This window comes from Triticum urartu, chromosome 2 (assembly GCF_003073215.2).
Source record: "Triticum urartu cultivar G1812 chromosome 2, Tu2.1, whole genome shotgun sequence".
NCBI lineage: Eukaryota > Viridiplantae > Streptophyta > Magnoliopsida > Poales > Poaceae > Triticum > Triticum urartu.
Genome location: NC_053023.1, coordinates 719276667 through 719288457, shown reverse-complemented (window position 1 = coordinate 719288457; position 11791 = coordinate 719276667). Strand labels below are relative to the sequence as shown.

The window sequence follows — 11791 nt, the reverse complement described above, 5'->3', positions numbered from 1 at the left end:
TTCCGGTTAATACAATTCTAGCATGAATAATAAACATTTATCATGAAATAAGGAAATAAATAATAACTTTATTATTGCCTCTAGGGCATATTTGCTTCAAAGCTGCTTAGAAAATTCTAGAACAGAAGGCTTCTGGGTTCTCTAGTATTCTCCATGCTTGCCTAGCTAGAAGAGTCATATTAAAAAAATTGAAGTCTCGAACCCCTAGGACTCCCATGTGTTTTTACATGCTCATAGTGTCCGAGGACACCCAATATGGTTTGATATGTCCCCTCTTAGAGCATCTCCAGCCGTGCCCCCAATAAGGCCCCATAGGCGATATTTCGGCCCAGTCGCGCCCCCAAAGGCCCTCTTTTCGCCGGCTCGGGCCCAAATTGGCGTCGGTGGACCCAGGCTGAACCCGACGCGCTGGGGGCGCTTGGGGACGCCGGTCGAATCATTTTTAGCGCGAAAGTCGGCAGGCCCTCCTTGGCAGCGACTCGGCTCTTCTCGCCGCTTCGTCGTCCTCATCGCTTCGGTTCCCTCGGTGAATCAATGCCAAAGCTGCCGCACGCTGCCGCGCCGGTCAGCCTCCTTCATTGACGCCTCACGGGCGGCGCAGTGAAGACTGGACCATGCGCGTCCCTCGCCCGCCACGCGTAACACGGCGGCACGCGTACGCGCGGCGCCTCCGCCTATATAAGCCGCCCCCAGCGCGCCGGTGACGCACAGACTCTCCACCGCCGATGCCCCGTCCCTTCCTCTCCTATCGCCGTTCCAATTCAACAATGACCGAGCGCTTCCCAGGCGACAGCGCGGCGGCGAGCGGCTTCGGTCGCCGCCACCTCCACGAGGACGAAGCTCGGCTCGTCTATGAAGCCGAGTACCCGGTCCCGCCGAACTTGCGGGTGCTTGGGGCGTGGAGGATCAGCGCCGGCGGGGTCCCGGTGCCCCCACCGCCCACCGGAGCGGCGCGGCATGCGGAGATCGCCCATATCCGCGCCTCTCTGCTGCAGGCGGCGAGGGAAGGCCCACGGTATGTCCCCGACAGCCCGCTGTGGGAGCCCTACTTCCGCCGCCGCCACGCCGAGCAGCTCGAGGCCACCAACGGCGTCGTGCCCTCCGGGAGGCTCAACTCCGAAGGCCGCCACCGATGGTGGGGCGTGCCCGGCCGCACGCTGGAGGCCATCCTCGAGTACATCGAGGGCGGCAACACGCCCAGGCTCGAGTACCCCGCCCCCCATCCTTCTCCCGTCGGCATGGGAGCTCGTGGACGCTGAGGCGCATGGACCCGGGGGCGTCCTCCTCCTCGTTCGGCCGCTCGACCGGCTCTCCCTGCCTCCGCCCCGTTAAGCTGGAGCCCCAGGACACGCCGGTCAGCCACCGCACCCGCAGCTCCGGCGTCCGCATCGCCGACTCCTCCCCCACCTCTGGCCGCCTCGTCCTCGTCAGGCCAAAGGCGGAGCCCGGCCTCCCTACGGAGTACGAGGCCATAGTCCGGCGCGGCTTCTCCGACGAGGAGGCCCTAAAGTGGGCGCGGGAAGACTACCTCCGCGACGAGATGGTCCGGCAGCGCCGAGCCCTGGAGGAGACAGCCGCCCGCAAGCGTGGGCGCGAGGACGAGCATGGCGTGATGATGCTCGACATCGACGAGGACAAGGACGTCCCCGGACCGTCCAACCCACCGCGCCAACCTGGGGAGGGGTGCAGCAGGGACGGCGGCCGCGGAGGAGGCGACAGCGACGACGGCGGCGGCGGCGGCGACTACACGCAGTTCTACAGGCTCCTCGGCATGTAGAGCTTCAAGGGCGGTGGGCGGCGAGGAGCGGCGAGGGCGACGGCAGGCCGCGGCGAGTATCATTTTTTTCTTTTTTTGTAAAATATTTTAAATATGTATGAACTCGCCGAAGTTTGGATAAATTTGTGTCTAGTTTGTGGTTTTCAAATAAATCGTGGGCGCCGCGACTGGGGTGGGGGGGGGGGGCATCACGCCCCAACACATGGTTTTCGCCGATGCGCCTCCAGGGGGGATTTTTAGCGCCTCCTGGGAGGCCAACGTCTTCATGAGTTTGGAAATTTTGGCGTGGATTTTTAAAAAATAGTTAATTTTAAAATGATCGTGAATTTGAAAAACAATCATGGATTTGGAAATGTTCATGAATTAAAAAATTTACTCCCTCCGATCCAAATTAATTGACGCTGATTTCGCAAAACTGTTACTAAGAAGTTTAAATATATTTCTTTGTAAAAAAGAACTTAAAAAAACAGATTTCCCCTACAAAAACTTAGAAAACAGATGCGTTTCCATGTTGCCGTTGCCATATGCGCTGGCCAGCGAGGCGGCCATGCATTGCATAGCGCACATGATACAAGTCGTGTTGCTATTTCTGGCGCCATGGCTGTTTTGGCGGGCGCAAACAGCAGGCCAGGAGCCTCCGCCTCCGCCCTTCCGCCATTACCCAGCTCCCCAACAACGTGGCGCAGCAGATAGAGAAAGAGGGGCAAAGGGGGGATCGAGAAGGACGATTATCGCGGATGGCCGGCACGATGTGACTTCTTCTGGTCAAATCTGAGGGAGCTAGCAAGCAAAGGCTCGCCACGGAGCTCGCTCGACCGCCCGGTCTCCGCCCCGTCAAGGTTCCGCCCCGTCGAATCGGATCCGCGTCCGAGCTGATCGACCGGGATAAAACGCCTGTACGCGTTGTCACCGCCCGGAAGGGCATGGCGTTGGCCGTCGCCGCGTCGTCGGTCGGCGTCGCCTCCGTCGCTCTGCTCTTGATCCTCGTCGCCAATACCTCGGCTTCGGATGCTAGTTTGGAAGGGAGGCGCGCCATGCCAGGTTTGCCCCGCTGTTCATCTCCCTCTTGCTTTGCTCGGCGAGGGCGTGCGTCGCCAATATATCGTCTCTGCATGCACGCCCTAATTGTTCGGCCTCGCGTGTGCACGGCTGCCAATTCGTCAAGCTTAATTGATCAATCTGTGTTCTTCTAATTAATTCGATTTGGTTTGGTTTGTGCAGGTCGCGAGATTCACCTTGAGCCAATTGTCACTGCAGAAAATGCACTGGTGCCGGTGGGCTCATCGCCATGGAGGAGATCGGCGGAGGAGACACCACCGTCGCCGGCGAACAACTCGCTCGTGCTGGCGGCGAAGAGGACCCGCCGGAACGACCCCAGCGCGAACAACACAGTGTACGGCGGCGGGTGGAACATCAGCGAGATGCATTACTGGGCTGTACGCACGGAAAACCACCCCACATTTCCGCATTTCGTCCATGTGGCGCTTCTCATCGTGCGTGTTGTGTTGCATTTCCACGCGCGCATGCAGTCCGTGGGCTACACCGGCGTCCCGCTCTTCTTTCTCGCCCTCGTCTGGTTCGTCGGCTTCGGGGTCGTCATGCTCGTCATCTCCTGCTGCTGGTGCTGCTGCTGCTTCTGCCGGGACCGGAGCGACGACTACTCGCCCGCTTCCTTCAACGCCTCCCTCATCCTCCTCGTCATCCTCACCATCGCCACCATGTAATCCGTCCGTCCGGTCACCGGTTCAGTATATATCCCTGTGATCGAATGCTAATGATCGCCGTGTAATCATCTGTCTGGTGATTGTTTGATTTCAGCGTGGGGTGTCTGCTGCTGAACATCGGGCAGATGGCGTTCCACACCAGCACGATCGACACGGTGGACTACGTGGTGGGGCAGGGCAACCTGACGGTGGACAACCTGAGGAACTTCGCGGGGAGCCTGGCCGCCGCCAAGAACATCGGGGTGGACCAGATCTTCCTCCCCGTCGAGGTCCAGCGCAAGATCGACGTCGTCGAGGAGAAGCTCAACTCCTCCGCCAACGAGTTCTCCGCCCGCATCGTGCTCAACTCCGACAAGATCAAGAACGTGGTGGACCTGATGTGAGCATGCATTGCATTTCTCTTCTGAATTTCGTCCCCCGCGCGTACGTCTAGCCGCCCGAAACTGAATTTCTTTCTTTCTGCTTCTTGTAGGCAGGTAGCCCTGATGGATGTTGGAAGTATCATGCTTGTCCTTGCCATACTCGGACTCAGTAAGCATCAACATACCATCTTGTTGTGGTTTACTTGCTACACATACTGAATTACTTGCTGTTCTTGACGCCAAATTTGCAGTATTCTCCGTGTTGGGGCTGCAGTGTTTTGTCTCCCTGTAAGTGCAGTTCCGTTCAATCAAACTCTGTCCATGCTAGCTGCGTGTTTTCTCCACCAAACTCCGGTGTGAATGATGTGATATGATCGTATCTGCATGCGGTGCAGGCTGGTGATCGCCGGATGGGTACTCGTCACCTTCACCCTCATGATGGCCGGCGGCTTCGTCCTCCTGCACAAGTAAGCAAACCAAAGTTTCTGGACGTGTTGAGGTTCAGGCACTCACCGACGGAGACATGCATGTGTACGTGCAGCGTGGTGGGGGACACGTGCGTCGCCATGGACGAGTGGGTGACGCACCCACAGGACCACACGGCGCTGGACGACATCCTCCCCTGCGTGGACGTGGGGACGGCGAACGAGTCCATGCACCGGAGCGAGGAGGTGACGGCGCAGCTGGTGGCGCTCGTCAACAACGTCATCGTCAACATCTCCAACCGGGACTTCCCGCCGGGGCTGCAGCCGCTCTACTTCAACCAGTCGGGGCCCAAGATGCCGGTGCTCTGCAACCCCTTCAAGACGGGCATGAGCCCCCGCGAGTGCGCCTCCGGCGAGGTCGACTTCAAGACGGCGCCGGGGGAGTGGAAGCGGTTCCAGTGCCAGGCCAAGGGCCCCGCCGGGAAGGAGGTGTGCACGACGGTGGGGCGGGTCACGCCGGCGGCCTACAACCAGATGACGGCGGCGGCGAGCATCAGCATGGGGCTGTACGAGTACGGGCCGTTCCTGATGAACCTCCAGGACTGCACCTTCGTCCGGGAGACCTTCACCTCCATCAGCGTCAACAACTGCCCCGGCCTCCGATATTTCAGCAAGACCGTCTACCACGGCCTCATCCTCGTATCCGCCTCCGTCATGGTCTCCATCGTCTGCTGGATGGTGCACACCAGGCAGCGCAGCCTTCGCGGCAAGCAGGAGTGATTGTGATCCGACGACGGCCCCCGATCGAGCGGAGGTGGCACCGAATCCTCGTCGGATCGATATTCTCCTAACCGTACGCCTGGCCGCTGCTACGTACGTGCACGACGACTCATCGATCTGATTGCAGCTGTGTACATATATGGATCGTGTATGATGGAAAATTGAAGTATGGTTGCTTTCGCGAATACCCAAAGCTTACGTATCTTTTCATTATCACAAGGAAAAACAGAGTGAAACCAAGTGTTGTGATGATGTGATCTTTTTCAGCACCACGATCCGACTAGCGATACATTATCAGTCGGTATAAAGGCTGCTAACAGTGATGGATATGATAAGTTTGTGTATATTTAGGGTGAAAACCCACGATCTTTCCTTTCCGACTAATCAGTCAACGTCAGCATGCAAACATTGTGCATTTGCTAAAGGTGAACACGTCAACATTGACACAAAGTATAATGATCCCTTCTTAAAGCTTTTTGTCTAGAAGTAGATTGTTATTCGTTTAATTAGGTCACGTTTAAAAGACAATCTTCTTCTGTAAACCTATTGGATGCCAGGTTTTGTTTGACACCATTAAATAATAAATACATTCCATTTTACTCCCAATTTTGATATTCTTATGCTCATTTTTTTTGGATATTCATAGAGCCTGTTTGGAATCTCTGCACTCTACCAAATCCGCTCCAGTATTCCTGACTCCACAAAGTTCGTGGAGTTCAGTTTCAGCCACTCTTGAAAAATGAACTGAAGGCTGTTCCACTCCGCTCTTTTAACTCCGCAGAGCCCGTAGAGTTCGGCGCTGCTCCCTCCGCTCCGTCCGCTCCGGGAGCGCACTTGAAGAGCGGAGTGGATCCAAACAGGGTCTCAGGGTCTTAAGAGAGATTATTGGGTCTCACTTTGGGCTCTGGCTAAAGCTTTTCTGAGTCAAGATGCAGACGAATAGCGCCCAGCCCACGGAGTGCGGTGCTGCCATGATAAGCATATACCGTGCTCGATATGGCCGGAAGGCAAGTTCATCAAGACCGTAAAAAACTGCCAAGAGGAGTGATTTTACATGGCCGATGTTCCCTTGGGTAACCGAGAAGGCATCCCCACCCTTTCTTCGCTGCCCCCTCCCCCAGAACGACTCCATTCCTGGATCCTCAAGAACAATGCTTCAGAGGATGCTGAGGAGCTGCCCAGGCATATGGAAAGGGTGCAACATTTTTTCACTTCCGGCCGATCAGAGCGGCACGCAGGCAGGCAATATCATCAAGAGCTTGGGTCGTTGTCAGCATACATAAAACGGACGTCCCCCCCCCCCCCCCCCCCCCCCTCCACTTAGTCGAACCCATCAATCCCTATTTCCCATCTCTATAGTCCGGCGCGGTGGCGGGGATCCCATCTCACGCTACTTTAGCAACCTCCCCGTCAATAGCACCCCCAAGCGCGCCAATCCGTTGGACACACAACAACATGACGAGGTTGGCGACAAGGTGTTGTCACTTGAGATATTTCATTATTGCTCGCTAGTTGATTATGTCATTAATATGAGTTAATATAATTTTTAAGAGTTATTGTTGACATGGTTAGTTATAATCTTTGACCTGGTTTGCAGATGGATAAATAAAACACCTAGAGACCCTAAATTCAAGACAACACAAAAACAAGACTCTAAGTAGGAAAAATATAAAAAATGATCATAAATTAGGTGGACAAAATGTGATAATTCGAAGAAGAAGAAAATTACTTGAACAAAGCAACGGAAAACACAAAATATTTTTGAAACACATCTTGAGTGCATGTTTTCACTGGAACCATTTGACTTGGAACCGGACCCAAAAAATTAGCGGTGCCAAAGACAATGAACCGAAACACAAACATGAATTTAGGACCGACTAGGACTATCTAGTGAGTTGCCCATAAGCTTACATTGACATAATTTGGAAATTTCTACCAAGATACTTCTTAGAATTGTATGATCTAGAACGTTGTACCAAGATACTTCTTAATTGTATGATCTAGAACATTTTACCATGATACTTAAGAATACCGCGATGAAGGCATACCCGTCTAAACACACCATACCTATCTAAGTGCTAAACATTAACATACAACACACAGAATAATGTGAGCTTATCTTTTATAATTTGCAATGTATTAAGGAAGAATTTTGTTTGACAAAGGTTATCTCAAATGGCGTGCACTACAAACTAAAATTCTCTTTCTTACATCGTGGTTTCTTTATTTAACTAAGTACTCCCTTTTAAACTAATATAAGACCGTTCAGTGACCTAAATGGTCTTATATTAGTTTACTAAACGGTCTTATATTAGTTACAAAGAGAGCATTATCTAAAAGTCTCAAATTAGAATCACAAAAAACAATAATGACTTTCTATCTCACTTAGCCTTTTAAAACCAAGTGTGGCGAACTCAAACCGCAATCTAATCTCATGTCAAATGTTAATGTGGCGAAGAGTTCTAAAAAATGAATTAGTTTGCGAGGACAAGATAGGATACATGTGGTTTTAGTGTTTTAGAACTTAAAAACTTTAGTTTGGCTGGACAATGTAGAAAAGATATGGTTTTGGTGTTTTACAACTTAAAAATACTAGTAACCAAAAATTGTACAACAAACCCGCGTCGAAACCTGCAGATAGTAGAACAATATAAAAAAATGCAAATCAAACCATCTATAGGATTACATAATTATATTATTAAGATCACTTGTGTCTTTTTTATCTAAACATGTACCAATAACTAAGCCCTACAACTATGTTAAGCGTATATATAAGTGATACATTCATAAAACATTTTTTATTATCTTAGTTGACAAGCCGAGTCTCAAGACACAATTGGTGTCACCCTAGGGAGAGGACCATTGGTTGACGCAAACCCCCAGCACAGATGGCCCATTGTAGTCATGGTGTTCCTACTGTTAGTGTCGTTTTGGCACAATACCTTGCCTATTTTGCACCATCGATGCCCTTCCCGACAACAAAAATCCGCACCACCTTGAAACCCCTAAAGTTTTGTTCCCCTCCATCCCACCCTCACAGACATACCTCAAAGTCTTGGATCATGACTATTCCATTAAGGCCACCATGCTTTGTTCGCACTGATGGCTTCTCCTCGTTTCAACTTCTCTTGTGCCTCCTCTATGTAGCAATGAAGAATCAACTATAATGAGAGGCGCGCGATAGACACATGCATAGAAAACGTGCTTGATTAACGACCTCCTCATTGTCTAGACTGACTACAATAACAAAGTGTTGTCAGAAATGATGGGGCCAAGTGCATCTCCAATAGATTAGTTAAACTCATTTGCTATCCTCAAAAACAGAAAATATTCCCAAAAATGTGCTCCAACAGATGACCTAAATGGTTTACTATCCTAATAAAATTAGGTAAAGCATTAAATCTATGTCTTCTCTCCAAATAACAAACCATTGCATCAATGCAAACTCTTCTCTATACCAACATGGACCAATCCTTTAGGGCCACTTTCCCTTCTTGTCACGTGTCTCATCCTCCTCTTGGGCATCGCGAGCCCTTGCAAGTTTCTTGTCCTCTCTTCTTGACAAGCCTCAATCTCTTTGTGTGCCCTCTCTTCCTCACACTTCTTGCGCTCGTTCTTCTCCTTCTCACGGCGCTCCCGCTCCAATCCCTGTGCAAAGGACTCCTCGAACAGGCACTGCCTCCGGAAGCAATCTCGACGTTGGTCCTCTTGGACATCTTTTGGTACCTCGTGATCTATATCCAAGTGAAGTACTTGCAAAGTGGAGGAGGCGACTACATAAAAATCATGTTTGTGTTAGTAATATGAGTTCAAACATATTTACATTTTTTGTATGTACGTCTAACATACCGGTGGTAGGTCATATGTGTTAGTTGGCCGAGCACGATCATGTGCATAGTTGGGACACACGAAAAACCTTCTACCTTCTGTCCATGACCTTTTGCGGTCAGTGGACACCTTCACCTTGCAAACATCACCACACCAACATGGTGGTTTGGGCACATCCTTCTCCTTGTCCAACCTGGCCTCACTCCACGTCTTCGGCATGTCCTCTCGGTCCACGCATGATGGCCTCGTCCTGGAACCGGATGAAGCCATGCCTACAAGAGGAAAAATTGTTGGCAAAATACATGAACAAAGTAAACAAGAAATAGTAGGAAGTATATGCACAAATAATATACCATTATTATTATATCAACCATCTAGATTATGCAAATAACCGAAGGCCGATCCATTATCAACCATTCCTCTACGACGACCACCACCTCTAGCACTTGTGCTTCCTGTACGACCATGACCATCACCTCTAGCACTTGTGCTTCCTCTACGACAACCACCACCACCTCTAGCACTTGTGCTTCCTCTACAGCCACCACCACCACCTCTACCAGTTGTGCTTCCTGTATGGCCACCACCATCACCTCTTCCACCTCCTTCACCACCGGAGCCACCTCCACGACTTGTCTTTCCTCTACGGCTAGTGCTAGGAATGCCCCCCTTTGAAGTTTTTCTTTTCTTGCATGTCCACGCATTGTGTCGCCCTTCATTGCACCCCCCACAAGTGATAGTGTCGGGAGCCTCCATGAAATGACCGCTACCAAATTGTTTCGTGCCAGTGTATCCAGCCAGGTCATCCATATCACCCCTGAACCTCTTACTTCTCCTTCTACCCTTGTTCTCCACCTTCAGGACAGGGTCTGGCTTAATATGAGGGCCATGGTACTTAGGCCACTGTGATTGGTCCAAGAAAGGGTGAAATCGAGGCGCCCATGTCAACCTAGTAGCTTCCACATGGAACTCTTGTGTCCGCACGGTTTTCCCATCACAAACATGTATGTTTATCTCCTTCGCCGCCGTTATCAAATGTGAGCATGGCCAATGATACTTACTAGGCCTCTCGCACTGGCACCACCGAGTCTTGAGACGCACCTCAAATGCAGCACCACCATATTGAAAACCATCTCGTGTTGTGCCACCTGGCTCATCAATTTGATAGATCATTTCACTTTTGTCGAATATGATAACTTGTTGCCATGAAGACTTGCTTGCTTGTAACTGCAGCCATTCATCAACCTTTTCTGGATAATCCATTTTTTTTCACCTATCCATTTTAAAGTCTCTTCAGAATGCCTCTGAAAGTACTCATTAAGCTTGAAGAAGGTATACTCCACTATTGCGGTCACTGGCAATGAACGAGCACCCTTGAGCACATTGTTGAAACATTCAACTAGATTGCTCACCATGACGCCATATCGCCTACCTCCATCGTCATGAGCATGTGCCCACTTATGCTTCTCACTGAAATTCCTAGTTAAGAAGTCTTTTCCCCCTTCGTTCACCGCTGCAAAGAGTTTGTTGTCCCGAGCATCAAAAGCACCGGTGGTGAAGGCCACACATACATGGGTAAGGTCTTTGCTGAGCTCCTTGCTCTTACATGCCCGGTAAAAGTTGGCCACGAAATGCCTCATGCACCATATGTGGTGAAGCTTTGGAAATCCTGGAATAACAATGTCCATTGCCTTGAGTATGCCATGGTGCCGGTCTGATATGATGCATACCTCCCTAGCACCAATAACCTTGTGCCTAACATGACCCGTGAACCACTCCCAGTTGTCTTGGTGCTCGGAAGGCACCAAAGCAAATGCCACTGGTAACACATTGTCGTTTGATGAGTGCGCCATTGCTACCATTAGTGTGCCCTTGTATCTACCGGTCAAGAATGTGCCATCTATAGACAAGACCGGATGACAATGCTCAAACGCCTCCACACATTGTCCATAACTCCAGAAGGCACGGTGGAACACTCCCTCGTGATCATCGACCACATGAAACATGCCCGGGTTCCTATGTGCAATCGCGCCCAACAACCTCGGGAGCTGGTTGTATCCTTCTTCGTAACCACCATACAACATCCTAATAGCATTTGCCTTTGCCTTCCATGCCTTCCCATACTTGAATTCATAACTAAATTGTTTTTTCACCGTCTGCATGAGAAACCTCACTTTCACAGTTGGATCAACGGCTATGTCTTTCATCCATTTGTATCCGAGATACTCGGATGTGAGTTGACGGTGTGTCTTTCGAAGTTGTTTCGATGGAGGTTTGCACCTATGAGTGGCAACACAATTTCTTAACACCCATTCCTCGGTTTCTTTAATCTTTCTTGCACGAACCTTCCATGGGCATCCTTCTTTCTCACACTTGACGGTGTAACGCAACTTCATGTCGGAGTGCTCAACATAAAATGGCCTATGGTTTCGAATGGCATAGTCAGACAACCAAAACTTCAGCATAGGCAAGCTCAGAAACTTCATTCGTTTCTTCAAATAAGCATTCTCGTCCTCGTTATCCTCCCTTGATTCGCCTGGATCCGGGCATGGTGTTGGCTCAATCGCCGTCATTCTCATTCCACCATCAACACCAACTTTATGGGCAAGGCTTAGATCTTGAAACAAGTGAGTTCTTTTTTCTAAGCCCGTCAGCTCAAAGTGGATTTGGTTTTCCTCCTTTGTGAATCCATCCTCGTCCAACTCTTCCCCGGGACCTTCGTCATCGGAGTCATATAGATATTGACGCCTAAAAGGCAACTCACGATCCATGTCCTTTTGCGCTATGCACGCATTCAAGTCACCAACATCATTACCATGAAACCCTTCCTCTTCCTCTTCGTCGTCATCATGAGCATCTTCATCCTCTTGAATTACTTTGTCACTATCAATCACC

The 11791-nt window shown here is 50.5% G+C and overlaps 1 protein-coding gene across 1 annotated transcript; it reads left to right on the top strand.

Moving 5' to 3' along the window:
* Nucleotides 1-2528: 2528 nt before the first annotated feature.
* Nucleotides 2529-5279, top strand: LOC125534337. Its single transcript, XM_048697588.1, has 8 exons — nt 2529-2818; nt 2999-3213; nt 3307-3497; nt 3596-3880; nt 3974-4032; nt 4115-4151; nt 4259-4330; nt 4405-5279. The coding sequence occupies exons 1-8, from the start codon at nt 2701-2703 to the stop codon at nt 5066-5068; spliced, it is 1641 nt and encodes a 546-aa protein (XP_048553545.1). The 5' UTR covers nt 2529-2700; the 3' UTR covers nt 5069-5279.
* Nucleotides 5280-11791: the final 6512 nt, after the last annotated feature.

Coding starts and splice junctions, on each gene's coding strand:
- LOC125534337 (XM_048697588.1), top strand. CDS start 2,701: ATGGCGTTGGCCGTCGCCGCGTCGTCGGTCGGCGTCGCCTCCGTCGCT. Junction 3,214..3,306: donor GCGAGATGCATTACTGGGCT/GTACGCACGGAA, acceptor GCGCGCATGCAG/TCCGTGGGCTACACCGGCGT. Junction 4,033..4,114: donor CCTTGCCATACTCGGACTCA/GTAAGCATCAAC, acceptor CCAAATTTGCAG/TATTCTCCGTGTTGGGGCTG.